The 27,433-nt window shown below is 61.2% G+C and overlaps 3 protein-coding genes across 4 annotated transcripts; 1 reads left to right on the forward strand and 2 right to left on the reverse strand.

Annotated features, from left to right (window-relative positions):
• The first annotated feature begins 843 nt into the window (after positions 1-843).
• CDHR2 (cadherin related family member 2) lies at positions 844-9,830 on the forward strand. Of its 2 annotated transcripts, none has more exons than XM_052685131.1 (33): positions 844-860; positions 1,652-1,727; positions 2,122-2,179; positions 2,390-2,455; positions 2,536-2,675; positions 2,781-2,834; positions 2,968-3,057; positions 3,441-3,530; positions 3,608-3,730; positions 3,815-3,958; positions 4,032-4,107; positions 4,214-4,320; positions 4,395-4,622; positions 4,710-4,865; positions 5,030-5,197; positions 5,344-5,405; positions 5,490-5,730; positions 5,813-6,049; positions 6,202-6,271; positions 6,354-6,968; positions 7,229-7,300; positions 7,551-7,600; positions 7,682-7,833; positions 8,039-8,141; positions 8,215-8,303; positions 8,382-8,456; positions 8,530-8,607; positions 8,685-8,745; positions 8,850-8,974; positions 9,049-9,159; positions 9,245-9,322; positions 9,404-9,464; positions 9,617-9,830. In XM_052685131.1, coding segments are annotated over exons 1-33 (3,978 nt in total). In that variant the 5' UTR covers positions 844-858; the 3' UTR covers positions 9,737-9,830. The 2 variants fall into 2 exon arrangements, with proteins under 2 accessions (XP_052541091.1, XP_052541089.1); XM_052685129.1 differs by lacking the exon at positions 844-860 and adding an exon at positions 1,252-1,376.
• A 671-nt stretch (positions 9,831-10,501) lies between these two features.
• Positions 10,502-13,889, reverse strand: GPRIN1 (G protein regulated inducer of neurite outgrowth 1). Its single transcript, XM_052684449.1, has 3 exons — positions 13,738-13,889; positions 12,470-12,557; positions 10,502-12,319 (listed from the first exon to the last, which is right to left on the reverse strand). Exon 3 carries the CDS (start codon positions 12,288-12,290, stop codon positions 11,124-11,126), a length of 1,167 nt encoding a protein of 388 aa, XP_052540409.1. The 5' UTR covers positions 12,291-12,319; positions 12,470-12,557; positions 13,738-13,889; the 3' UTR covers positions 10,502-11,123.
• A 9,409-nt stretch (positions 13,890-23,298) lies between these two features.
• SNCB (synuclein beta) lies at positions 23,299-26,595 on the reverse strand. Its single transcript, XM_052685148.1, has 6 exons — positions 26,499-26,595; positions 26,234-26,361; positions 25,484-25,522; positions 25,087-25,205; positions 24,258-24,347; positions 23,299-24,065 (listed from the first exon to the last, which is right to left on the reverse strand). Exons 2-6 carry the CDS (start codon positions 26,352-26,354, stop codon positions 24,033-24,035), a joined length of 402 nt encoding a protein of 133 aa, XP_052541108.1. The 5' UTR covers positions 26,355-26,361; positions 26,499-26,595; the 3' UTR covers positions 23,299-24,032.
• Positions 26,596-27,433: the final 838 nt, after the last annotated feature.

Raw genomic sequence — 27,433 nt, forward strand, 5'->3', positions numbered from 1 at the left:
CACGGGGAGCAGGGCCGCGCACGGCTCGCGGTCGGCGCGCAGCGGGACCGGGCGCTGCCGGAACGCGGCGATGCCGCTCAGGGCCGCGGGCACCCCGCACGGTCCCCGGCCCGCTTAGGCCGCCCGCGGGGCGGCGGGACGGGGCTGCCGGGCCCCGCGGCGCAGCGCGTCCCACGCCGCGGCACGGCCGCCAGCACCGCCCCACGCGCGGGGCCGCGCTCCGGACCCCGTCCCCACTCACAACTTCCGCAGCGGTTCCGCCGCTCCGCACGGCGCTGGGTGGCGCGGACGGGGCGCTCCCCGAGCACGAAGCCCGGAACGGCCGAGCGCAGCGAGGAGCCCCGAGGGCGGCCCCGCTTCCGTCCCGCCGGGCCCGGCCCGGCCGCAGCGCCCTCCCGGTACCGGGGCCGCACCCCCCGGCCCCGGCGCGCCGCCGCGGCCCTGCCCCGCTCCGCCGCCCCCCGCCGAGTCCGGGCCCGGCACCGCGCCCCGCACCTACCGGAGGCGCCGCCCCCCGCCGCTCGCGGGCCGATCGGTGCCTGCCGCGGCCGCGCTCCGGGCTCAGCCCGCTCGCATGGCGCGGCGGCCGGGCCCGCCGGGCTCGGTGTCCGTCCCGGTGCCGCTCGCGCTCCGGCCTCGGCCCCGCCTCGTGGCGCCCCCGCGCTCCCGCCCCGATGGAACCGGCCGCCCCGCGCCGCCCCCTGCGCCGCGCCGATGTGGGCGCGTCCGCTCCGGCCCCGCCGCCGTACTGCGCCTAAAAGCGGCGCGGCACAAACGCTATGCGGGGAGCGCGCGCCGTAATGCTCCGAGCGGAGGTGCACAACAAGGAACGAGAACGGGAGAGAGGCGGGGATAGGAATGTGGGTAGGGATGGAGATGGGAATGGCGATGGGGACGGGAACGGGGAAAGAGATGGGGAGAGGGATGGAAATGGAAACGGGAACGGGGGTGGAGTCAGGGATGGGGATGGTGACGGTTTAAGGGAAGGGGACGGATATGGAGTTGGGGATAGGATGCAGGTCTGGGTAGGGATGGGGATGGAGGTGCTGGGGACGCCCCAGGCCAACCCTTGGAAGGTTTAGGGGTGTCCCGGGACAGTCCAGGTGGTTTTGCAGTGGGATGTGCATAGGGGTGAAGAGGGCCAGGCCAGAGGTCCTGCAGAGCCAGGACAGGCTGCGTCTGTGCACCCCCACACTCACATCCCAGCCTCTTCCGCATGAGCGGAGCCACACAATCCACCCTTGTCCCCAGCGGGCTGAAGTAGGTCAGGGAGGCAGAGCTGAGCCCTCTGGCCCCCCCAGGGAGGAAACCTCACAGCAGGGGATGCACAGGGCCCCAGCGGCAGCTCCACTGGGTCGGTGCCCACCTGCGTCCTGGTGAGACCTCACTGCTCCCAGCCTAGGGGATGCCAGGCAGACCCCCCCCCAGCCCCCTGGGCTTGGGATCCCCCTGCAGCCCCACAGGCAGAGTCCTCAGGGTGTTGTTTGGGGTGGCTGAGCCATGGGGATGGTCCCCAGCATGGGGGGCTGGAGCTGGGGAGCAAACACTGGGCTGGGCCAGAGCTGGGTGGTGAAAAACAGGGAGAAGAATGGGGAAAACAGTTTCTCACCCATTAATTGCAGTTAATCATTGACGAACCTATTTACTTCAGGAGTCAAAGTTCTGCAGTGCTGCCAAGGTGCAAGTGCAGCATAGCTGCTGGCAGCATCCCGGCGAGGTGGCTGCAGGTAAGGGATCCCAGCACAGCCCCAGTCCCCCCTTGGGTACCGCGGTCTGGGCTTGGGGTGAGGGAATGTCTGTTGAAGAGGGTGGGCTGGCAGGCTGCCCATCGGCTGTGATACAAGAGAGGGAGATGCTGTGGGGTGTCACAGCTCACTATGGGGCTTCTATGTGGGGCTTGGGGTGATCTGGAGTTGATGCAGCCTCCAGTCGTGCTCAGGAGCAGGTCTTGGGGTCTCCAGATACTCCTGAGGTCACCAGAACCTAGAGACCAACCCTGTCTCCCCACTGTGTCCCCATGGGACCTATTCCCCTGGGCAGCACATTCCCATCCCAGGCTCTCTCAGTGGGCACAGTGTGGGGGCTCAGGACATGCCCCAGTTTCTCTTCTATGTTCCATAGGCTCCGTGCAGGATGGCATGGCATTCGCTGCTGCTGCTCCCCTTCCTCCTGGCAGCAGGTGAGGACTTTGCTCAGTGCAGGCTTGGGTTGCCGGGAAGCATCAGAGACACTTTCAGCTCCATCCCATTTCTCTGGGGGCACCCATGACTCCCAAAAGTGGCACTGTGGGCTGGGTGGTGGGGATGGTACCCCAGGGGAGGGTGAGGAGTGGGAGATGTGGAGTAAGAAAGGGGAGATTCCCTGCACTCAGCTTATGCTCTGCCTGCAGCTTCAGGCAACACAATTCCCATCTTCAACATGACCATCGTGTACGTGGCTGAGGACCTGTATATAGGTGAGGAGAGGCTGTGGGGAGGCTGCTGGGGCTGGGGAGAGAGCCTGGGGCTGACTCTGCCCTTGTTCCCTTGTCTCCAGGCGAGACTGCTTTCACCCTCATAGCCTATGACCTAGATGGGGACCCGATCACCTACAGCATCTCTGGCACAGATTCCTTCTACTTTAACGTTGATGCACAGACAGGTGTGGTGACACTGAAGAACCTGCTGGACCGCGAGGTGAGGGCAGGGACTGACTGATGGGACCATGGGGATGGATGGCAGAGCCATCAGACCTAGGCTGAGCTGTGCGTGTCCTGACTGAGCTCTGCTTTATCTTCCCAGACCCAGGCCAAGCTCACCATCACCGTCACAGTGTCTGACGGGATCAATGCGGCGGTGAGTGTGGGAACGAGGATTGCAGTGGGGTCTCGGCAGGGTCTCAGTGGGGCTGACTGTGATGCTCAGTGGGGCTCTGCCCAGGGGGTAATGCTGGTTGGCTCCTTGTCCCTCATCCAAAGTCTCCCCATAGGTCAGCAAGCGCCTGACCATCATCGTGGAGGACCGTAATGACAACGCACCAGTCTTCCAGAACCTGCCCTATGAAACTTCTGTCCTTGAGGTACCTCCTGGCACCTGGCAGCCCCGTGGATGGGTGGTTCCTATAGCATGGGTGTGCCTGGTGACAACAGGCAGCAATAATGTGTGGTGACAGAATGCAGTGACCTGTGCCTGGGCATGTGGTAACGGTGTGTGGTAATGGTATTCCTGGCAGACACATCAGTGCCAGTGGGGTTGGTGTTCGCTGGGTCTCTGCCCTCACCAGGGAGTGCCCATGGAGATGATCAGCCCAGGGCAAGGCTGGCTCAGAGTACAGACAGGGAGTGGGGTTGAGATCCTTAGTAGAGTGCACATCTGAGCACTGGATGGGCTGGGAGGGGCCAGGGTCAGCACCCTAACCCTGCTTCCCCATGCAATGCCACCACTGCCTCTCTGTGTGCTCAGAACACGACAGTGGGCAGCATCATCTACAACGTGTTTGCCAACGACTCTGACACTGGAACTGCTGCCAGAGTCAGCTACAGCATCCAGGACGTAAGTACTGCAGCTCTGTGTGGTGGGGGCTCCCCATGGGCCAGGTCTGGTGACATGTGGCAATGTCCCCTGCCCAGGTGATCCCAGACGCCGCGAAGAACCGCTGGCTCTTCTACATCCTGTTCAATGGGAGCGTGGTGCTGAACAGCTCACTGGACTACACCATTAACACCTTCTTACAGCTGAAGATCCTTGCCCAGGTGGGGACATCTTGCCCAGCTGGGGGCACTGGGTTTGGAGTGGCAGGGAGGGGCGATGTAGGACTAACAGGTGCTGTGCCCCAGGACGGTGGAGGGCTGCTGCGCAACGAGACGGTCATCCAGAGCAGCACCACCTACCTGTCCATCACCGTCATCGATGTGCCCAACTTGAACCCACGGTTCCTCAATGAGCCCTACTCCGGCTCCGTGCCCGAGGGCTGCCCAGTGGTGAGCACTCCAACCCGCTGCCCTGGAGCTGGAGGTGTCCCCAGGCTGTGCCCTGATGGCTGCGTCCCCACAGGGCACCACAGTGCTGACCGTCACCGCCATGGACAGAGACACAGGGGTGAACGATAAGATCTACTACAGCTTCACCAGTGAGTGAGGGGGCACAGAGTAGGGTGGGCACCCGGGGGATTGTGCCTGACTTCCAGCAGCCAGCAGCCCTGCCCATGACTAAACCTGGTCCCTGCTGTCCCCTAGATGCCAGCGTCCCCTTCGCCATCAACGACACGACGGGCACCATCACTGTCAGCCAGCTGCTGGACCGTGAGCAGCTGCTGAATGAGGAGGTGCTGCTGGAGGTCACGGTGAGTGGAACAGCATGAGACTCCTGTTCTTCTCCTCACTCTGCGTGGCCTGACCCACTCCTCTGCCCACACAGGCGCGCGAGAGCAACCTGGATATCTATGGCAATGTGGCCCAGGCCAGCACTGTGGTGACAGTGTTGGTGACTGATGTCAATGACAACAAGCCCCACTTCTACCAGTGCCTCCTCTCCACCTGCGACTTCATCTACACCCAAAGTAACTTCACGGGGAGCATTGTTGAGCACTCCCCCTCCAACATGCCCGTGTCCAACCTCAACATCGTCGCGCGCGACCCAGACAAGGTGGGAGCCCATCCCTGGAGCTGTGCTGCTGTCCCACTGCTCCACCACCCTCACCCCATGTCCATCTCATGTCCATCTTCCCAACAGGGCATCAATGGCACTTTTGAGCTCTACCTGCAGGGTGCGAGTGCCAGCACCTTCACTGTCTCCCCTACGAGAATCGTGGGCACGGGGGAGGTGCAGATTCTCGTGCAGGACCCATCAGCTGTGGATTATGAGATAACCCACGTCATGGTGGTGCAGGTGGGTCCCTCCTCCCCGCATGTCTGAGGACACAACCCTTTGCTTGCAAGGACAAGAGCAGAGCATGACTTTGTCACAACAATTTGGTTTAGAAGAGCTGGGCCAGATATAACAGCTCTCTCTACTTGGGGATCTATGCGAGACACTGTCACTTCACCCCACAGCTCATTGCTAATGACACAGGGAACCCCACAGACTGCTGCTCCACAGCCACTGTGACCATCGACCTCATCGACACCAATGACCACTTCCCCGAGTTCCCGCAGAGCACCTACAGCCTGAGCGTGATGGAGAACAGCCCCGATGGCACCGTCGTTGCCACCAACATCACGGTCAGGGCAGGGCACAGCTCATGTGCCCAGGGCAGTCACACCAGTGTGACCCATGGGGCCACCTTTTGGGGTGCTCAGTGCCCACACACAGAGCCTCACATTCATCACTGAAGCATATTTTCCAGGTGTTTCCTGTTTTTTTCTAGGCTTATGACCCAGATAGCGGTGCTGGTGGCCAGATCACCTACCAGCTGCTCCAGGAGTATATGTACGTGGGGCACAGCTGCTGGGGGGCTGTGGATGCCGCCTGCCCTGGGCCGGAGCCCCACTGATGGGTCTGTGTGTGCTGCAGCCAGCAAATCTTCATGGTGAATGCCACGAGCGGGGCAGTGCTGGTGAGGAATGGGTCTTTCCTGGACCGGGAGATGCGCTCTATGTACTCCACCAACCTGCAAGCCAAGGACGGGGGTAACAAGACGAGCACCACGATGCTGGAGATCACCGTGCTGGATGAGAATGACAACGAGCCCATCATCATCGGCTCCTACTTCATCTATGTGGAAGAGGGGCAGAACGTCAGCACACAGATCAGGGTGGGCACCACAAGCAGAGGAGTCAGGTTTTGTCCTGGGCTCCAAACAACTCCATTCCTTTTCCCTGGTGTTCTCTTTCCAGGCCATTGACAATGATGAGGAAGGCACTCCCAACAGTGAGCTGGGCTTCAAAATTGTGCCAGGGCTGTACAGCAACAACTTCACCATCAACCAGATCACTGGAGAGATGCACAGCATTGAGCCGCTGGACCGCGAGGCTGTGGACAGTGAGGAAGGGCAGCTGGTGGTGACAGTGGAGGTGTACGACCACGGGGTGCCACAGCTCAGCACGATGGTGAACGTCACCATCACCGTGGCGGTGAGCACTGGGCACAGTCAGACCGGATGTAGAGGTGGCACTGTGTCCCCATGTGCCACACTTGGAGCAGGGAGCAGCTGTCCGTGCTCCTGTCCCTTGCTCCATGCCAGACCTCTAGCATGGTGACACTCACGGGCTATCATCTCCTGCAGGATGTGAATGACAACATGCCCATGTTCCTCCAACAGTCCTATGAGTTCTCCGTCTTTGAAAGCTCTGACGGTATGAGGAGGGTGGTCAGGCTGTGGGACAAACAGTGCGTGGGGTCAGACAAATGGACACCGAGTGTCTGCCTCTCCTGCAGGGTCCTTCGTGGGGAACGTCATGGCCACGGATGCTGACCGGACGGAGGTCAACTCCCGCATCTCCTTCCAGCTGGAGAGGAACACCGGCTCCAGCAACTTCTTGATCAGCTCGACCCGCCTGGGGCCGGGCAACTACAGCGGGCGTCTCTCCCTCGACCCTGACGTAACTGTGGACTATGACACCATGCAGGATAAGTTCTTCTCCTTGGTGGTGCTGGCAGAGAACACGGCTGCAGACAATGCAGGGAACATCGCCAACGTCTCGGTGCTGGTCAACGTCCTCGATGTCAATGATGAGCCGCCCACCATCCCGTCGTCCTCGCAGAAGAGTGTGAGCGTGAGCGAGAACGGCACGCAGCTGGGTCTGGTCCTCACCGTGGTTGCCTTTGACCCAGACACCAACCACTCTCTGGTCTTCGAGGAGCTGTCGGTTGCCTGCTATAAGGGTGGCAGCAGTGCTGGGGAGGTGTGCTGGGACTGGTTTGTGCTGCTGCCCAATGGCTCGCTGCTGGCCGACAGCTTGGACATTGACTATGAGCTGTGTGATGAGGTCCGGCTGACCATGCGGGTTGAAGACCTCTACACCGAGAAAGGCGACCGCTACAGCAAGAACGGTACAGGCAGAGCCCACATCTTGTGTCCACCATGAGCAGGGCAGGGAGGAAGATGGGACCTGGAGCTGCTGCTTCCCCAGAGGAGCGCCTCTTTGGGATAGATGGAGGCTGTCCCCAGCTCTTTGGTCCCTTTGGGTTGGCAGGAAGGTGTCCCCACTTCTTTGGTCTCTGCCGCAGGGATCTGGGCCTTCTGGGGGAACGTGGCTCCCAGAGGACACAGAGCAGGACTGACCAGTGCTCTGTGTTTGTGGCTTTGACAGAAACCCTGGAGATCTGGATCACAGACATTAACGACAATGCACCGATCTTCTTTCCTGTCTCCGGGACCTTTGGTGAGTAGAAGAGCTTAGGATACAGCATTCATGATGTGCTCTTTGCTGTGTGGCTCTGCCCAGCTGCCCAGGAAGCAGAGGGCTGTGAGCAGCACGGTGTCCAAGCTGGGACAACCCACTGCTCCCCACAAAGAGCAGCATGAAGTGCTTAGGGCTGCACCTGTGCTACTGAGCCATGGTGCATGCAGGGCATGGGGTCTGCAGCATACTTAGCTGCAAAGCACCCCAACTGTACTGTCTGTCCCCACAGTCATTGTCCCTGAAATCTCTCCTGTGGACCTGCAAGTGGCTACTGTGAAGGTGAGGAGCAGTGCACACTTCTGGGTGCTGGGTTTGCCCATCCGTGCCCAGCTGTGCTGCTGACGTACTTGGTCCCTGCAGGCCACAGATGCCGACTCGGGGCTGGGAGGAACCATCGTTTTCTCCATCATCAGCGTGGTGCTTGTGCAGGAAGATGGGGTCAAGCGGCCCTTTGATAACCTCTTCAAGGTGGTGACCTCAGCTGACCAGGACAACTACACCGGGAGCATTCAGTAATGCCATGGGGCCAGGCTGAGCTGGGGGTTGCGTGGTGTGGGCTGAGCCCAGCTGAGCTCTTCTGCCGCGTGGCAGGGGCACAGGCAAGGGATGGAGGGAGGACATCCCCAGCAACTTGGTCCCCATCAAAGGGGCCTGAGCGTGCTGGGAGAATGGGGTTCTTGGAAGACCCAGCCATATGGGATGTCCCCATCCACTTAGGGTGGCCAGCAACCTGGACAGTTCACTGAAGGGGCAGTACCAGGTGACAGTGGAGGCTCGGGACAGTGCAGCACCACAGCATGCGACACAGACTACCCTCAATGTGAGTGTCACCTCATCCCCTTGGGATGCCCCGTGCCCTCCTGAGCCCCTCTCACTTTGCTGTCCCCACACAGATCTTCACAGTGGACCAGAGCTATCGCATTCACCTCCAATTTACGACAACATTGGATGAAGTGCAGAGCAATTTGGAAAGCATCAGAATGTATGGGGACCTGGCAGGGGCTGGGGCTGCAGGTCCTGCTGCTCCCCATATACACACTCACCCATAACCCCATTGCAGAGCCCTGACCAGCGCCACTAAGGCAGGGGTCTACGTGTCAGCCATCCGGACCTATGAAGACAGCCGTACCACTGCGTGAGTGATGGCATTGGCCATGGGGAGGGCACCATGCCCCACAGCCTGCTCACCCCCCCTCCTGTCCCCGCAGGGTGAAAGCCAAGTCGGTGATAGAGGCGTACTTTGTCTACAGCAATGGCACAGCACTGGACATCAACCAGCTGACCCTGTGTGTACTGGTGAGGGAGCTGTGTGCCAGCACTGTTGCCCACCTCATTACTCATCCTGCTTCTCTTCCTTCGGCAGGTTCATCAATAGCAACCCAACAGCCCTGGCCAACCTGATGAACCTGGGCCTGGTTGTCATCGTGAGTGGGGGTGGGCAAGGCGTGCAGGGACAAGGCACCAGCCCCACATGGTTCCTTGGGGGTCTTTGTGCCTACACATTGCCCACAGCCCCACTGTGTGCTAGGGCCCCGGTGAGGTGACAGAGAGCAGCAAGGACAAGGAGATGATCGGCGTCATCGCGGGGCTGGCAGCGTTCCTAGTCCTCTTCATCCTCATCATGATCCTGGCCTTGGTGCTGACCACCAGGAGGTACCATGCACCCACCCCGTGTCCCCACATACCCCTTGTCCCCACATCCCCACTCACCATCACCATCCCCGCAGCTACAAGAGGAAGCTGAGTGCGATGAAGGCTCTCAAGACAGCCACGACACTGAGCCCAGCTGTGGTGCAGGGAGAGGGCATCCCTGGCACCAACAAGTACAATGCTGAGAGGTGAGCATGGGCTCCCTGTGCCATGTTGCTCCCACACGGCTGACCCCACAGGGTCCGTCACTCACTGCCTCCCACCCTTGGCCAGGGCCAACCCCATGCTGAATCTCTCGCTGGACCCATCCCATGACCTGGGCTTCCATGAAGAAACCAGCTCGCTGGCCAGGTGAGCTCTACAGGCAGCTCCAAAGGCCATTGGCCTTGCCTGTGCCTTGCCACCACCTCTTAAACCCTCCCCTTTCTGCAGCATCAATTCCCTGGATGAAAACACAGTGGACTCACCCAAGGAGGACAACTTCAAGGCCAAGGTAGGAGGCAGGGCATCCTGCTCACCTCCGCCCAGCCCCATCCTGCTGTGGCGCAAGGACTGCTGGACCCTCGCATCCCTTTCTCCTCATCCCTGTTCTGGGGATGGATGGGGTATCCCTGTCCCCACCCTTACGACTGTGCTCTCTCCCAGAGAGGGAACCCACATCCCACAGACTCCACTGAGGACAAGGTGCTGGCGGCCGCCCTGAACATGGAGGAGCCCTCCAAAATGGCCTACATCAACACTGCCTTCAACACCACCGACCTGTGAGCAGCATGTGCAGCACAGAGGGGCCGGAGCGGGACTCAGGCAGCTGCTCTGGCAATGTCGTGTTCAACCCCAGCAATAAACCCATCTCATGTGATGACAGTGTCCCATGGCCACCAGCCCCTCGGTGCTGGCCACAGGGGGTTCCCTCTCCCGGAAGAAAGGGGTGGATTGAGGTCAGGCTGGAGGGGCTCGGTGTCACCACACGGCTCTGTGCCACCCCTCAAATCCCCACCAAGAGCTGCTTGCAGCACTGCACAGAGCTTTCTGTAATGTTTTATTACCCTACACCCAAACTGACAAATGTAGTTCTCCCACCCCCCTTCCTCCCCCCACTCCCAAAAAAACAAAGAGGAAAACAAGAAAGTCGGGGATGAAGCCAGAGCGCTGGAGTGGACTGGCAGGCCAGGGGATCCCCAGCACCCCAATTTTTGCAGCCTCCTGCAGCTCAGGTGTTCCTGGGGCTCTGTGGGGCCACTCCTGTGCACTGAGTCAGACTGGTGGAGGGGGGGAGCAGGAGGCGAGATGTGGGGTCTGACAGTTTGGCACTGACACCGAGGTACTGCTGGCAGAGAGGTGCTCACCCCCCAGCACATCGACTTTGCTCTTGGTGCTGCCCAGCAAGGCAGGGATATAGGGACAGTGTTTTGAAAGAGCTGCAGCCCCGCAGGCTGCTGGGGGGGAGGTGGCTGACGGCTGAAAGTGTCTCTTAAAAAGCTCCAAAAATGCAAACACAGTTCAAGAAAAGCCATCCCCCCCTCCCACCCCTGCAAAATCCCAGCGGTAAAAAGTGGCAGCACTTTGCAGCTGGTGCAGCCCGAGGGGGAGCAGCGAGCAAGGCTGGGGGACCCACAAAGGGACAGCCTGGGGGCTCTGGATGCTGCTCACAGCAGCGTGGCTGGGAGGTGGTGGGGCTCATTCCCCACCACCAGGACAAGGACATTTCCCGTGCTTCGAATGCAGCCAGGGAGGGCTGGGGACCACAGGGACAACCTCCCCAAAAGCCTCCAGCTGCAGTGATGGGGACAAGCAGCTGATGGCCCCGAGCAGACGTGCTCCAGCCCCACAACCCTTCTGCTGGGCACAGCAGTGGGACATGATGCCGATGTAGCAAGAACAGGAGTGCGGTGGGCAGCCAGGGGCTGTTGTCACTGCTGCTGCCACGAGCCCAACTCTAAGCCACGGTCAGGCCCCCACCCCACACACAGGGAGATGGCATCCAACTCGTGTCCCAGGGCTGGGGGGGACCCCTGCAGATGAGATGCCCCATCCCCACCTGCAGCACTCCATCACCACCTGCCTGGAGCGCTGCACGCCGGCAGCGGGCGTCTCGGGACGCAGGGCAGGGACGCTTCCCCATGTCCCCTCCGTCCCACGGCTGGGCAGTAGCTCACTCCATGGCAGGGCCGGCACGAGAGCAGCACCGTGGCCGCCGGACGTTTTGCAGCAGAGCCCGAAAGACGCTGGGCTGCCTCTTGGGCTCGCCTTTGCGGGGAGCCCCTTTGACGGAGCTGGCGCGGGTGCTCTGTGGGGTGGCCACCGCCTGCCGCCCATGCTCCTCGATCTGCTTCTCCAGGTGCTTCTGGATGGCCATGCCCAGCACCTCCACCTCCATGGAGGCCCCATACACCTCCCACGTCATCCCCTTCTCGTCCCAGCTCACCTCCCGGATGGGCTCTGGAGCCTCCTCCGCCACCCCTTTCACGTGCACCTCAGGGTATGAGGCCTGTGGGGACTTGGCCACCGGCGTCATGGGCCCGGTGGCCACTGAGCGCGTCTCCACAGGCATGGATACCTGCATCTCCGCGTCCTTCTTGGAGGGCTGCAGGCATGGGGCAGAGCTCAGCTCTCTCTTGGGGAAGGTGAAGGCAGCAGCTCCACCCGGGGGGCTCATAGGGCTCAGTGCCACCGACACCAGGGATGCACGGCTGTCCACTTGTGTCCCTGTGTCCTGCACGCCGGCGTCCTGCGGGGGTGTCACCTCGAATGAGTAGGACCCGCAGAGCAGCTTGGCAGTCCGGGGCTGCTGGGTGCTCTCAGTACTCCTATCAGCTCTGCCCTGCTCCCCAACTCTCTGGAGCTGCTCGGGGGTTTCAGTGTCCCCTGTGCCACCCTGGGGCTGCTCCTGGCTTGGCATCGGGGAGGGCAGCTCAGCTCCCACCGATGGCTCCAGGAATGCCACATGCTTGGCTGGAGCCGGCACGCTGCCCGTGTCCTTGCTGGGTGCCTTGAGGCAGGGCTCAGGCAGGGAGGGCGCAGGGGTGGCCTTCTCCTTCTGGGTGCCCCCTGGCTCCATAGGACTGCAGGCAGGGGCAGTGCCACCGGCTGCCCCGCAGCTCCCCAGTCCTGTTGGCACCGGCACCTTCTCCACAGTGCCCAGGACCTGGGGCTCGGCCACGCAGCAGGTCCTCATGGCACGGCCATCCGCGTTGCAGCCAGAGCTGGGCAAGTGCTCACCCACTGGTGGGCAGCCCAAGGAGCTGGTACCGGGCTCACAGGCGTCCTCAGCCTCTCGGTTCAGCAGCTGCAGGGCCTCGGGCTCCCTAGTGCTGCCCATGCCTGGGGAAGGCTTCTCCCATGCTAGTCCTGCAAGACAGGCAATATGGCAGTGAGCTGAACATTGTCAGTCATCAACTGCTTCTTGCCACACCACACCTGACAACAGGTCTGGCTGTGCCCAGAATGCGCCAGCACAGTGCCCAACCCGGGAAGGGAAGGACAGTGTCAGCCACCTACCACAAAAACAGCCGTTCCCTGGTGCGACTGAGCCACGTGTGGGATTCAGGGGCTGCTCTGGCTGCTGGAGCCACGGGGCTGTGAGACCCTGAGGAGAGAACAGTTGGAGGGCAACCTGTAGTGCCCAGTAAGAACCTCACGGATACTCAGAACAGCTCCCATCAGAGCCGTGCACACAGGTACCCAGTCCAGGGCATCCACTGGCCTGCAGGCAGCAGCAAGCAGAAGGGCCAGGGGCTGCACAGGACACTGGGGGCTCTGCCAGGCGGGGTAGGGTGTGCCAGCTGGGCACCGTGCACACTTGCCCTGCACAGATACCCGCACCCACAGCCGCACGAGGCCACGTGGCACGAGGGGCAGAAGCCGGTGTCACACAAGCGGCTCCAAACGATTCCCAGCCCTCCGAGCCTTTCTCCCTACGCAGCTCCCCAGTCCCACCCGTAACACCTCCCGGCGGGGCCGAACCCACCCTGAGAGCATCCCGCCCGGGGCACGCGGAGAGACACGAACACGCGGTACCCACCCGCAGGCACACGCACACACGCACTCCCGCCTGCAGGCACGGGCACGCAGCCGCCGGCACATGGCTCCGGGCACACACGCATTCGTGGACACGCGTGGGCACGCCCCGGCCGAGCCGCGAACAAAGCCGCCCTCGCCGCAGCCCCGAAGGATGGGAGGCGGCGGCCGCTCCCGTCCCGGTGATACCGCCCCGGGGGCTCCGCGAAGGAGCGGGAGAGCCCCGCCACGTGCGCGCCCCGGGGCCGCGGTTACCTGCGGCTGCGGCTGCGGCGGCGGCGGCGGCGGCTCCGGCGCGGTCCCGTCCCGCTCCGCTCCGCTCCGGCGCGGTGGCGGTGGCGGAGCATGCGTGGGGCGGCGGCGGCGGCGGGGGCGGTACCGTGCCCCAGGCCGCTCCCCCCGCAGCGGTACCCCCGGTCCGCGCCCCGCCCCGGCACCGCCCGCTCCAGTGTTGGGGGCCCGGTTGTCTGGGGCGGGGGGGGAGGGCAATCTGGCATCATCGCCCCCACCGCTCTGGGACCTCACTCCCATCCCCATCTCCCGATCGTGAGATCCTCTCCCCGCTAGAACCCCGACACAGCCCCCGGGTGCGGGAATGGCTCTTGTCCCGCGCAGCCACCCAGCGCCCCCAGGAGATGCTGCATCTAGGGGGGACACGTGGCAGGCGGCCCCTCGGCCCTTGGCACGAGCCCCGTGGTGCCGTCCCTTGGGTGGGGGTGACAGCGACACGGAGACCGTTCCCCTCCTACCTGGTGAGGGAGATATCCGCTTCCCCGCCGGGCATCACCGCGGGGCCATCGGCGCTGTCCCGCTGCCCGCTGCACCCCGTGGCTGCCAGCCCGAGGGTCGGGGTCGTGCGGGTCCCTTCTGCCGCCGCGGACGAGAACGAGGAGGGCTTCTACTCAGCCCTCGCTCGGGGGGAGGATGGGAGGGGAGAACGTCCCCGTCTCCCTCCCGGCAGCGCTGCCTCTGCTCCCGGGCTCAGGCTTTGTCTAACTCCTTCCCACGCACTCCCGCTCGCGCTGCGGGGGGGAAGGCGGCCCGCGAGCATCGCCTCGGGGCTCATAGCCCCCCCCGAGGCCCCGCCTGCCCCCCAACAATCCTGCAGGGCCAGCACCTCTCTGCCGCTGGGATGTCGTGCTGGCAGATGGCACTGCCCCACACATGGGCTCACGCTGTGAGCCCCCCACATATCGCCGTGCAGTGGGGTGGCGGAGGGCAGCATCACCTCATGTGAAGCCCCAGTCAGCATGAGTCCAGCTCGGTGGTCCCTCCACGGCAATGGAGACTGAGGGAGGAACATCCATCGCAGTGCACCCCGCAGCCATGTGTCAGTCTGACCACCTCCTAACCAGCCCAGCACCTATGGGTGCCACTGGGACCGCTTTGGAGGGAGGGTGGTGCAACAGGTCCCTGCAGCAGATGGGGCTGTGAGTCAGGGGCTAGGAGGGTTAATGTTAACCCTGAAATAGGGTTCCTCTGCCTTGAAGTTAACATTAACCCCCCCAACCCAGCCCTATAGATCTATAGGGTGGTGCGGTGTCGGCACCAGCACGGTGGGAGCTGGCACACCTGGTTGCCTGGAGACAGGGGAGGTTGGCGGTAGAAATGCTCCTTCCAGTAAACAGCGAGGCTGGAACAAAACCCCGAATGCTAAAAATAGGGAGGAAGAATATCAAAATAAAGAGCGCAGCCTTGCAACCCCGGGGCACCCCTACACCACCGCCAGGCACCCCGCCAAGCCAGGGTGGCACACGCGTGAGCAGTGACACACGTGGGCGAGCGGTGCTGCACAGCACAGACCCCGCTCCCGGACCCCCGAGCACTCAGCACCTCGTGCTGGCTGTTGCACCGCAACCACTCGTCACATGCGATGCAAAAGCAGCGCTCACAGCTGCCAGACGTTTGCATGGCCAGGAGCTGTCATACCACCGGGCTCTGCCCCGTGCCCTTTGCTGATCCCAGCTCTGTGCTCACTGTCCCATTCCCCTCCTTGCAGCGGGGCCAAGGTGAGGTGCACCCTGCCTGGTTCAGCTGTGGTTTTACATCCCATGTAGCTGTGAGTTTACACCCCACGCTGCCACACGGGTTTAGGGGGTCAAGAGGGGCACAGAGTGACAAGAGACACCATGGGTAGACTCAGGTCCTGGCAGTGGAGGGGACTGTGTCTTTCCCTATCCCTCTATTCCCCTGCCCAGGACTTTGCCGTAGGGCTGCTGGCTCACACCCTACCTGCCCTTTCTCTGCACTCTGCTCTCCCCTCACCCATCAGTATCTCCTACCCCCATGAGATGGCGATACGAGGGGACACGCATCTCCTCCCCTCCCTGCAACCAGCCTTCCTCCCTGGCCAGCTGCCTCCTCCTCCTTCTCTCCCCACCCGAGCACCTCCGGGCTGGCAGGATAACAATAGCGAGGAGGATGAGTAAGATGGTCCCCATTGCCTTGGCAACACACTCCCGCACTCCCGGCTCGCAAGGAAGCCAGGCAGCTGCCTGAAAAGCGCATCCTCCCTGCGGGGAGGGGGCTGCGGGTGCAGGTAGCTTGGCAGCCCCCTCCCTGTGCGACGCAGCCCTGCCTCCCACGCACACGGGCAGAGACACGTGAACGCAACAGCGTGCCCACACCGCCTGGCCTGCGCCTGAACTGATGGACGTGCCCTCGGTGCCGGGCCCTGGGGCTCGCAGGCAGACCCAGAGCAGGAGGTCTGGTACTGCGTCCCTGCGTGGCTCCCTGCCCATGTGCTGCCCCACACATCTGGCTCTGCAGCCCCCGCTCCCGACCTCGCCCCCAAGGTGCCCCACCCTGATTGGCTCCACCCACCACGCCCCCACCACTCCACACCCCTCCTCCCACCGTAGACCCCGCCCCCTTTTCCCAGCTGCATCCAATCAGGAAAGCCTCGCAGCCTCTTCACGCAGCGCCCTCAGGTGGCCACCCTGCCCCGGCTCAGCCAATCAGAGGGCTGCTAGCTCCGGCACAGTCCTCGGCAGGCGCGGCTGCCATGTTGAGGCAATGGAGGGAATAGGGCAAAAGCAGTGCTGGTTTTGCTGCTCTCCCCCTCAGCCCCCTGCAGCTGTCAGCAGGTGGCCTTCCCTGCATCCCTCTGACCCAAGCACCCCGCGCTCCCTGAGGGCGTATCGCGCCCTAACCCTGTCCTGCAGCAGTATGGCTGCTCAGAGCCCCAGGGGGCTCAGCCCCATCCCTCGGCGGGCGCTGGGCTGTGCTATCAGAGCTCCCCGCAGCGGCCCTGTGCCCGCAGGATGGCTGCTTGTTAGGAAATCGCTGTCCGGAGGAACAAACGCAGCCGAATGATTTCTGATCGCCTATTGTGACGAGATGCTGCCGCTTCAGAAGATTCAAAGCCTCTCCTCCATCTCCTCTGTGCCGTTTGTGGCAGGCACTCTGCCTTTCTTCTCTCTCTTTTCCCAGGGGTTCGTTTCAGCAGTTCAATCGGTGTCGGTGAAGTAAAAGCCCTGGCTGCATTAATGACATACAAATGTGCCGTAGCAGAGAAGTACAAGAGGAATGCAAAGCTCGTGGTGAATTGGGCACGGGATGGGGTTGTGGTACAGGGAGTCAGAAAAGCTTGTTAGGAGCTTTGAAAATCAGAAGAGCTCTAGGAGTGCAGGATGTTCCTTTGGGCACAGATGCGTGAGGGCAAGGCTTGCTGCAGAACGCAGCCCTGAGCGGCGGGACGCTCGCGTTCACCAGGGAGCGGCAGGCATTGAGCTTCTCACATGCAGGCTCTGGTTGTCATGGATTCGGCTCTGCCTGCTGGTGGCTGTGCCGGGCTCGGGGCCGCATCCTGCCCCGGCTTCGGATCCACTCCATGCAGTCACACAGTGTTAGGAGGGAGCTGCGTGTGGCAGGGGATCCATGCAGATCCGCCTCATCAGGTCTCCTCCAGATGTTCCTTTTGGGGGTGCCGTGGATGTGAGGCCCGATCCCAGGAAATGCTCCATGAGTTCACCCCCTCTTCCCCCGCTGACGGCCCATAACTCATGCTCCATTTGCGCAGCCCGTCCTCTCTGCGTGTCACTGTGATGCACTCTGACAGGCGGGGAGAAGACGTTTGTGGTGAGTAGCACTCACCCAGCCGCTGTGAAAAGCAGCTCGGGGTGGGGGAGAGGGGTGGTGAACTCTGATTTACGGTTCGGTGCATGGGGGCAAACACATGCGGGAAGAGACGCTGCTGTGCCTCCTGCTGTGCTGGGGGAAGGTGCAAATCGGAGAGCAGCTGGGAGGGGAGGGGCAGAGGGACAGGGAGATCACACATCTCTTTGTTGGTACAGCAAGGGCTCTCAACTGCTGTGAATTAACTCCCTGCAGGCAGCAGGCAGGGAAAGGTTCTATACCTTGGGGCCTGTAGTTACAACCGTGTTTTAGTGTTATTGCACTAAAAGGAATGTGAGCTGGAGGAAACAATGAGACATTTTACTGTAGAGATGGACAGAAAGGGACTTACAGGTGAGAGTGGTTGTGTCCCCATTGTGTAAGAAGTGCGTGGTTTGCAGGCAGGGAAGCAGCTGCCTGGCTGGGCAGGACACAGGGACCACTGCTCAGGCACTGCCTATCAGCACTGGTCACTGATCTGCTGCTCTGCTGTCACTTCACTGCTTTCTCTACCTCAGCTGTGAATCTGCAGCAGGCAGGGCCTCCTGCAGCACCAAGCACAACAAGAGCTGGCTCAGGCTGTGCTGTAGGTGCTGCTGGTCAGAGCCTGGCCTGGCTCCTGTCCTTGATTCCTGCTGGCACTCACAGTTGCAAGGAGGAAGGAATGTTTCTCAATCACATATGATAGGAGGAAGGAATGTTTCTCTATGACATGTGATAGAAAGCTCAGCAGGTGCCAGACACAAGGCAATAAATCTTTACATGCTCTTGTTTACTTGAAAGTTGAGAAAGGACGTGGCAAAGACCCTGCAAAAAACAAAGATGCTACTGTCTGATAGAAGCTGGGAGCATCCTGATGTAAGGGCAGATTTTGGATGCACACTCTTTAGTGTGCCCAAGAACATGGCCAGCCTGTGGAAACCGTCTGGCTGTACACGTGCCATGGGTTGGAGCAAAGTATTTGAACTTCAAAGGCAGGAATTGATAGATTTTTCTACCTCTGCAGGGCCTGGGACTTATGTGCTGGTCCCTGATGTCAGTACCTGGGAATGGAAGAGGTCCTGGACAGCTGACACCTACACCCATATGCTGGGGTACTGGGTAAGCTCCGACACTGCTGGTTTGGAGCTCAGGATGCTGTGGATGCTAGGAGGGTTTGTGCACAGGGACCCTTGCCAGTGAGTTGCGCTAGTTTAACTCAGGCTTAGGGCTAGGAGAGGGAAGCTGAGACTTGGGAAATGCATTTGTTAGCTAAGGGTGCTTATCTAGAGGATATGGAGCAGGGGACACCTTAATTTTTGCTCTTCCCTAACCACCCTCACAAGCCTGTGTTAGTGGGAAGTCCATCAGCCAGGGAGGGGTCCATGGCTGACATTCCACACTGGGTGTCGGATGCTGCATGGCATCAAGAACAACATCACCATCATGCTCTATGTGGACTGAACAGCCTGAGCCCTTGCTTGCCTGGCAAAACCTTTGTGCTGTGAGTAAGCATGCAACCCAGCTCTGAGAGAAAACACTTCTTTCTAACACTGTTTCATGGGAGAACTTGCAGCCTCAGCTCCTGCAGATGAGAGCTGAGAGCAGCTGAGAGTTGGAGCGCTGCCTAAACATCATCCCAAATCTCTTGTTACCCTGGGAGGCCAGGCCTTCACCTATCCTCCTGCGAGAGGATCCATACCATGGGGTGCTGACCCACGCTGGTGGTGGCACTTCACAGTTGTCCTCTCTCCTTTCAGAAGCACACTCTCTGCTGTTAGTGTCCCACAAGGAGATGTCCCATACCTGCTGTGCACACGCAGGGATCTCAGCACCATGTCCCCAGCGCTGGCCCATCCCCTGTTTGCACAACAGATGTTCCTACAAATAAAACCTCTGTAAGGTTTTCAGCAGAGGAACTTGTAGCAGCTGGCACTCCTGTGAGCCACGTTTCAGATATGGTGCATACAGAAGTTCAGGGGTGCAGCACTGTTCACACTGTGCAGACATTTCCAATGTTCTTTGCAGCTATCCGGTGTAAAACACACATAAAATGGAAGCTGTGACTGACACTGGTGTGTGCATTAGCAGAGAGCAAGTGGTAGGATGCTGAGCTCTGCTGGACTGGCAGAGAGAGCTGGCACCTCCACACCACATCACCCACTGCAAAGATCCTGACTGTGGGTGCAGCCCCCCTCTGTTGGGGTGCCCAGACAAGCACTACCTAGAGGCAGCTGGCTGGGAGCTCAGAGGGGCTTCCCCTCTGCTTTCGGGCCCTTCCCTCCCCTGCAGCCAAGGCTTGCTGACAGCTGCAGGGAAGTGCTTCCCCCTGCTGCAACTCTAGCAGCTGCTGCTCTCTGCCAGCCACTGCTGTCCAAACGCTTGCTGTTCACCACCCGTGATGCCTGCAGCTTAGCCAACTGCATATCCTGCTGAGCTCACTGCTCTTTGGAGGTGGAAAAAAACTGAAAGCCATGAAACTGAAGTCTCATCTGAGTCCAGCACCAGGAGCTGGCGGGGGGTGCTTTCCTCAGAACACTCACTCCTCATCACAGCTCCCTGCTGTGCAGAAGGAGGCTTTGGACTGAGGCTGCTGCTCACCATCTTGCCTTTGTCATTTCTGCCCTTCCCCTGTATCCCCCTGATGGCTGATGTGGCAGAGGATGAGAAAGATGGAGTCCTTGGCTACTTGTGTGTAACATTTTGCTTGTTTGGAGGTTTTTGTGTCTTAGGAAACAGCACTGCTTTTAAAGCTGCAGCAAGCTAGAGAGCACTTTGGGGCAGACAATACAAAATCATTTGTTCCCATAACAAGAACCATGCTACCACTATGGCCCTTGTTCATGCTGGTGCCTCAGCACCCGTCATTGTGAGGTGCTGGAGGGCTGCTCAGATTGTGCCTAGGTGCTGCACAATGGGCTGTTTTTCGCTGCATCTGTTTCCTATTGAGATCAGCTCTCAGAAGCTGAACAGTGTGCTGTGCTTGGAACAGCACATCCAGGAGCACTGGAGGTGATGAAAACAGGCTGAGCTGGAAGCCCCTGTCTACAGGGTCTGCTTTTCATGATCCTGTAACTCGCCAAGGCAGCCTCTGTCCTGACAGCTCCTAGCCTGCACTGAGCCAAAACTTTCACCGGGGGCTGCTAGATCAGAGTTCCTACTTCTATATCACAGTTTAAGTTCTTAGGAGGCGGTTTGTCACCAGAGGGTTCAGTTTCCAGTTTGTCCCCATGACTTCCCTCTCCCCAGAGCCATGCCTGCTCCCTGTTGCTGCAGGGCTTTGGCAATGTTGGGGTGCACATATTGTACCTGCACCACTTTGGAGTCTACTGTATCTGTGCTGGGGAGACAGATAGATTAAGCCATTTACAACCCCAGTGGGATCAACCCCAAGGAGCTAGAAGACTATGAGAAGGTGAGTTGAGCCCAGCCTGTTTTCTCAGCACAGGGCGATGATTGGTACAAGCAAAGGCACAGACTGCTGTGCACCATACCAGGTGCTCAGAGCAGGCCCAGTGCCATCTGGGGACCTGCACCACTGTGTGCAAGTGAGAGCAGCCCAGCTATAACTTCACTCTGGGCACTCCACAACCCGAGGAGGCATCTCATCACTTCACTGACAACTCACTCACTGTGCCAGAGGAACAGAAAGTGAGGAAGAGGTGGCAGGTCACGTAACTGAGGGGAAGAGGAGAGCCCAAGCCTTTCCCTTTACTGACAGAAGCGAGGACCACGGACCTTGGCTGGCTCTTCTGGCATCTTCAGTCTTTCTTTTACCAGATCCTCTCCTTAGGGCAGAGAGCACGACATCCTTGAATGTACTGGGAGTCTCTGTGTTGTCTGACACTGGAAACTGGGGACTGCAGATAAGAGTGAACAAAGCAGGGAACAAGATTCTACCCTTTGCTGAAAGCTCTAGGGAGCTTAAGGGACAGGGCATGCTGGAACCTGGGACTCTGACACAGCCAAGGTCTTTTGCAGCCTGAGCCATTAATCATTCTGTGCAAAATATGAGGTCTGAGCATCTGCTGCCCCCAACAGCTCTGGTGAGGAGGCAAGCACTCAGACCCTTGCCCCTAGGAGTGACCTGATGAGAGGATAATGGCAGCAGGGAATGAGCCTGTCTCTGGTTTCTTCTTTCATTTCTTCTTTTCCTGTCTGCTCTGCTTGAGCTCTCCAATCATTGTCGAAGCCACCAACAGCCCCACTACCCCAGAAGCACATGACATATTCTCGTGAAGAGATATGCTTGTCATCCAGTAAGTCCATCCCCAAACACACAGGGAGATGGCAGGCTCGTGCCTCTTTAGGCCTCATGGTGTTGTCAGCTGCACTGATGTGAATCCAGCCTGGCTCTGCTAGGCTCTGACAGCAAGCAACATTATGGTGCTGTCTCAGTTGTTTCCTAACTTACTCCAGCTCCTGAGTGAATCCTAGGAGCTCAGCTTGCTGCTTTCCCTTCTGTACCCTCCCAGTTTTAGGCAGTGGCAGACTACAGGGCTTGCAGCCGTCATCAGTATGTCCTGCAGTTGCTTATAGGCCACAGCAAACCACATCACATTGCATGGAACACCACAGCAGCTGGTGTTCTGTCAGGGACACTGCAGTTCTAGGATTTAGCTTTCCAAGCAACCTCAGGACTGTCCCTGAGGGCAGGCATGGCCCAAGGCTGTTGAGGAGACCCCCAGATTTGTCGTGGGTCTCAGGGTTATTGTAAGCAGCAAATCTAGAGCGTGTACTGCCCGTGGCAGGACATCTGTGTGAATGCAAGTGGGGTGACTGTATCCTTCTTCCAGTGGCTGAAGAACCTGAACCACATTATTATATATTAGCTATAGCTGCCTCACCTCGAGCAGCAGTCCAGCTACTGCCTCCTGCAGACATTGCAGCATGGCCTGGAGCAGTGCTTTGACAAAGCCTACTGTGGTATAATCCCTTCTGTCCCATTGCCTGAGTTGTAGGCCCATGTGGCTATAAGTGCTCCTAGCACAGTGGCCCTGCTCATCCAGCAAGGGCAGTCTGTGGGACAGCTGATGTTTGCAGTGTCACACTGCCGTGCGTGAGCTTGGAGTGGGGCCAAGGCTGGGACAGGGCATGTGGGGCTGTGTTTCTCTTGCAGACTCAGTGCAGTGCTCCCAGGCCAGTTGAGTGTGCCAGAGGCTGGTCCTGTAGTAGTCCCAGCCTGGCTCTGGGGACACAGCCCAGCTGGCTCAGGGGGTGCTATCAGCCTCCCACACCAACCTGCAGAGTCTGTCACGCTTTCAGCCACTGCCCACATCCACTTCCACTCTGAAAGCTGCACTCCCAGCTCTGCTTAGGGAGCCAGCCCAGCTAGTGTTAGGGAGAGCCCTGTCTCGCACCTTTTAATGATGTGTCCAGCTGTGCCCAGTGGGTGCTGCAGGTGCTGCTGCAGACACAGGAAGCAGAGCCAGGGATTTGCAAGCATCAGCAAACCTGTTGTGTATCCGTGCTGACTACTGCAAGCTACAGTTCACCAGTAAATTTGGCAAGGGAGAACAGTGGGGGAAGGCTCTGCACAACCTCTGTACTCTGTGCTGCCACCAAGGGGCTGCAGGCTGGTTGGGGACCCAGATTGGGTTGGGACCCTCATGGTGGTCACATTGCAGCTGGGAGACACACGTAACTGCCATGCCCTCCGTGCTCCAAGGGGAACGGGGCAGCGTAGGAAGGTAGAGATGGCAGAGGAGAGGTTCCCCTTTGCTCTGTGTTTCTAGCATAAAGATCAGGGCTCACCTTTAGGAGGCACCTCACATTCAGCAGCACATCCTGCTGCTCTGGGCAGGTGTGAGCCTGCAGGAAGAACACTGTGCTCAGCACCTGAGCCCCCTTTGTTAGCACAGCCTGTGTCAGCTGGCAGCAACAGGGGCAGAGCTGGGAGAGAACCAGGGCTCGAGGCCAGGACTGTGTCCATCCTCCTTCTGCCACAGGGTCCTTGGTCCCAGAGGGTCCCCTCCTTTTGCCCGCAGGCTGCAGACTCATGCAGACAGGTGGCACAGGGACACTGCCTGCATCCCCAGCTCAGCCAGAGTGTGCTGTCTGCTGCCCCAACAGCAATAAGCAGGCAGGAGAGTTTGGTCTCCACGAGGACCTGCTCTCACAGCCCGCCCCAGACCCGCACTCTTTCTCCCCCAAACCTGCACAAACCACTAAAGCAGGGAACAGACCAAGGGATCCCACAACCAGCACCAGGGGGCTACAGACAAGAGTTGGCTTTATTCATGGACACGGTGGCAGCTGTGTCACTGGCAGCTGCACTCGTATTGCACATCCAGCAACGAGGGTGGGGGGATATCCATGCCACGTCACAACACAGCGTCAGCACTACAGGACCTCGGGGAGGGTGCAGGCACCGTCTCCACCCAGCAGGCTGGGGAGCGGGCTCGGATACCGAGGGCTCACAAAGGCAAAAGACCCGTCCACCCATAGATAGAGATAGATATATTAAAAAAGAAAAAGAAAACAAAACCAAAAACAGTTCCACGATGACCAGAGCAGAACCTCAGGGACACGCATGCAAGCAAAATGTACAGCAGCCCGCGCGCAGGTAAACATGCTTTGTACACACACAGACGCACCGGGACGCAGCCGGGGCTTACGGCGCTGGGAGGGAGGCAGAGCTGTAAGCCCGGGCACCACGGACACACGCACACACGCACACACAGCAGCCCCTGCGGGCAGCGCCCACGGCTTGGGCACACGCTGAGGCTGCAGGGCTCGGACACAGCGGGTTCTCACTGCTAGACACGGTACGGAGACATGGACACGGTCCCTTGGAACGGAACTGGAGGAAGAACTTGTGAGCGAACGGGGCAGGGGCAACCCTGCTCCTCCCCGGCACGTAGGCGCTGGCCGGGGCCAGCAGGGGAGGAGCAGGGGGCTACCGGCGGTTCGTTGTGCTGCTGGTGGAAGAGGCAAGGACAGGGTTCCATTATGCCTCTGGCTCGTATTCCTGGTATTCCTCCTGCGAGATGGGAAAAGAAAGAGTAGTGAGAAGGCTCAGCTGGGACAGTTCCTCCAACCACACCTGCCTGACCTCCAGGCTCCCGGCTCCGGGTGCTGTAGAGCTGGCAGGCTCCTGGCTCCTCTCCCCACAGCGATGCCACCAGGCGCTGAGCACAGCTCGCATCCCTGCAGTGCCATCCTTTCCCCTCACCTGTGGGGACTCCTCGTAGCTCTCCCCCTCCGGCTCCAGCAGCGGCTCAACCAGCGGCTCTTCCACAGCCTCCTGGGCCACCTCCTCGGCCTGGGGGTGAAGCGGGTGGTCAGTTCCACGCATGCATCCCTCGAACGTCACCCTTCCGGGGAGGGAGTTACCCGGGGGACCTGGCAGGGACCAGGCACACGCCCACACGGGGTGGGATAGAGCCAGGACGGAATGATACGGGGCGAAGTGGGGGTGCTGGCAGGGCACCCGGTGCTCACAGCAGCACACAAAGCTGGGAAGGGACAGGAAAGCGACTGTGGAAGTGCGCATCCCCGCAATGCTCATCCCCAGGCGGGTGACGCGTGCTGGCGCCTTCAGCCCCCCTCGAGGTGCCGGAGCATCCCGCATCCCGGGCGGGGAGGGGCGGATAACTCCTCCCCAGGGCCGGGCAGAGCGGCTGGAGGAGGACGGCCGGTCCCCCCGCGAGGCGGCGGTGCGTGCCGTGGCCTCATTTCTTCAGCTGCTGCTATTTTGGGCTAAGCTGGAAGCGAGAGGAGCCCGCCGCCCCTCCCGTCCCGGCGCTCCCGCAGCTGTCAGGTCACCTCGCGGCGCAACGCGGCGATGCCCCCCACCGGCCCCGCGCCGCCATGCGGGGATCCACGCACGCACACGTCCGCAGCAGCCGCGCACGCAGCAGCCACGCGGGGGACCCTCCGTCCCGCCGCCCCGGCCCCGGGGACGCTCAGATGGGGACCCTCCGGCAGCGCGCCGGGTGCCACCGGGGGGTCCCCGCAGAGAGGAGGGCGGTGCAGCGGCGTGCGGGGAGGGGGGGAATCACCTTCAGGTCCGCGGGGAATTCCTCCTTCTTCACCAGCCCCGTGGCCGCCGCGATGTTGCCGGCGCCCGAGAACGCCGCTTCGCCCAGCTGGGACGCCTGTTCCTTCGCCTTCTCGGCCACTGCGGGAGCCGGGGGTGCGTGTCAGTGTCCCCCGAGCCAGGGAGAGGGGCCGGGGGGGGCTGATGGCTAGTCAGGCGCAGGACCGGGCTCCCATCCCCCGCCCCCCCTCCGTGCCCGGGGCCGCGGCTCTGCAGCTGGGCACGGAGTGCGGGCGGCGCCGCAAATCCTGTGTTGCGGGCCCCGTTATGTAAGTGGCTTTAGCCGGGTGACATCAGCCCCTCGCTTAGCCCCGACCCGGTTAGCACGGCTGCTCTTGCGGGGGCAGAAAGGACCGTACCTGAGGTGACGCCTTGCACCACGCCTTGGGTTTTGCTCCCTGGGGGTAGAAACAGAGAGAGACGTGGATCAGTGCGCCCCGCGCTGAGCAGCCCCCGATTCCCCCCACGGGAGGGCTCGGGAGGGCTGCCGGATGCACGAGGCGCGCTGCTGCACGGGGCGGCCCGGAGATGCGGACAGCTCTTCTGCGGGACGGGACCCCCGGGCACCGCGGGACCCCCGCCTTGGGCAGCGCCCCGGGCACGGCGAGCCCCGCTCGGCACCGCTGCACCCCTCTCCCAGTGGGATGAAGCAGCACCCAGTTCCCAGCAGCCCGAAGCCGCAGCCCGGCTGCACCATTCACCCGTGTGTACTCCGGGGCACGAATTCTCCCGGGAGGGACAAACGGATCCCCGGCATTTCCGCTCCAAGCCGGGCACATCTCAGCGCATCCCACCGAAGCTCCCCGCAAGCGGTGCCCGAGCATCGCCGCAGCCCCGCGGCGCCTCCGCTCTGAGTCCCGGAGCGTCCTCGGCGTAGAGCCGCGGGGGTCCCAGCCGCGGGGTCCCACTCCTCTGCAACCCCTCCGCCCCATCCCCGCGGGCAGAGCGCTGCGGACGGAGCTCGCCGGTGCCGCCGGGGGCGGGGAGCGAGAGCCGGGGGTAGGGGGACTGGTGGGGACAGCAGGGGGATGGGCGGGAGGATGCAAGGGCAAATGCGGGAGGTTGCAAGGACGGGAGGGGGGAGACACGCAGGCCGGGTCGGCCCTTACCGACATAGAGGACCCCTTCCTTGGTCTTCTCGGCGGCCTCAGCCACCCCCTGCTTGGTCTTCTCGGCGGCGGCGACCACCCCCTCTTTGGCCTTGGACAAGCCCTTCATGAACACCTCCATGGCGGCTCTGCGGGGAGAGGCCGCACGGCTTCACCCCGGCCCGGCGCCCGCCCGCCTCGCGCATCCCCGCGCCCTCGATAGCCGCCCCGCCCCGCACCGCCGCCCCCGACCCCGCACCGCCCCGCTCCCGCCGCGCTGCCCGACCTGGCTCGATGGCGGGCACACGGGCACGCGGGCACACGGGGACGGGCGGGGCGCGGCGCGGGCCGGGCCGAGCCGGGCCGGGCTGCGGCGGGGCGGGCTCAGTGCGGCTGTGCCGGAGCCGCGTTGCGCTGCGCTGCGCTGCGCTGCGCCGTGATGCGCCGTGATGCGCGGGGGGGACCGCGCCGTGCGAGCTGAGCCGTGCTGGGCACCGTGCACGGCTGAACCGTGACGTGCCGAACCGTGCTGAACCGTGCCAAGCCGAGCAGTGCCGAGCCGTGCCGAACCGAGCCCAACCGCGTCGTGCCGTTCCGCGCTGAGCCGTGCCGAACCGAGTCGGACCGGGCCGAACCGGACCGTGCACGGGGATGTACTGCCCCCGTGTGGTGAGGTACAAGGGTGGCCAAGCACGGCTCTGCCCGATCTTGGCATGGCTTTGCTCGGAGTAGTTCAGAACAACACGTTTTGGCAAATCGTAGCTTGGCTCAGCTCCACACGGCTCAGCGTGACTCAGCCTGGCCCAGCACAGTACGGCATGGCATGGAATGGCTCGTGTTGCCTCGGCACATCTTGACAAGGCTCAGTTTGGCTCAGCGTGGTTTGGCATGGTTTGGCACAGCATGGCTCTGTGCAATTTGAAAACGTTTGGCATGGCACGGCTCGGCTCAGCACAGTTCAGCCTGCTTTGCAATGCTTTGGCACAGCTCGTAAAGCATACTGCACACTTTGCAGATTTCAGCACAGCTCCTCAAGCTCAGCATGCTTCAGCACGGCTTGGCTTGACACAGCTTGGCATGTTTTGGCACGGTTCATCATGGCTCAGCTTGGCACAGTTTGACACATTTGGGCACATTTCTGCATGGCTCAGCGCATTCTGGCTCAGCACAGTACAGCACAGCTTGGCACAGCTCAGCACAGCTCATTATGGCTGACTGTGG

This window comes from Tympanuchus pallidicinctus, unplaced genomic scaffold, assembly GCF_026119805.1.
Source record: "Tympanuchus pallidicinctus isolate F22 unplaced genomic scaffold, pur_lepc_1.0 scaffold21, whole genome shotgun sequence".
NCBI lineage: Eukaryota > Metazoa > Chordata > Aves > Galliformes > Phasianidae > Tympanuchus > Tympanuchus pallidicinctus.

Excerpts from the sequence above, each read along its gene's own strand:
- SNCB (XM_052685148.1), bottom strand. The coding sequence starts at position 26,354 with ATGGAGGTGTTCATGAAGGGCTTGTCCAAGGCCAAAGAGGGGGTGGTC. Across the intron at positions 25,523-26,233 it reads GGAAGGGGTCCTCTATGTCG|GGAGCAAAACCCAAGGCGTG; the intron begins GTAAGGGCCGAC and ends TTCTACCCCCAG. Across the intron at positions 24,348-25,086 it reads AATTCCCCGCGGACCTGAAG|GCCGAGGAGGTGGCCCAGGA; the intron begins GTGATTCCCCCC and ends CTTCACCCCCAG.
- GPRIN1 (XM_052684449.1), bottom strand. The coding sequence starts at position 12,290 with ATGGGCAGCACTAGGGAGCCCGAGGCCCTGCAGCTGCTGAACCGAGAG.
- CDHR2 (XM_052685129.1), top strand. The coding sequence starts at position 1,324 with ATGCACAGGGCCCCAGCGGCAGCTCCACTGGGTCGGTGCCCACCTGCG. Across the intron at positions 4,321-4,394 it reads AGGTGCTGCTGGAGGTCACG|GCGCGCGAGAGCAACCTGGA; the intron begins GTGAGTGGAACA and ends CTGCCCACACAG. Across the intron at positions 8,304-8,381 it reads AATTTGGAAAGCATCAGAAT|AGCCCTGACCAGCGCCACTA; the intron begins GTATGGGGACCT and ends ACCCCATTGCAG.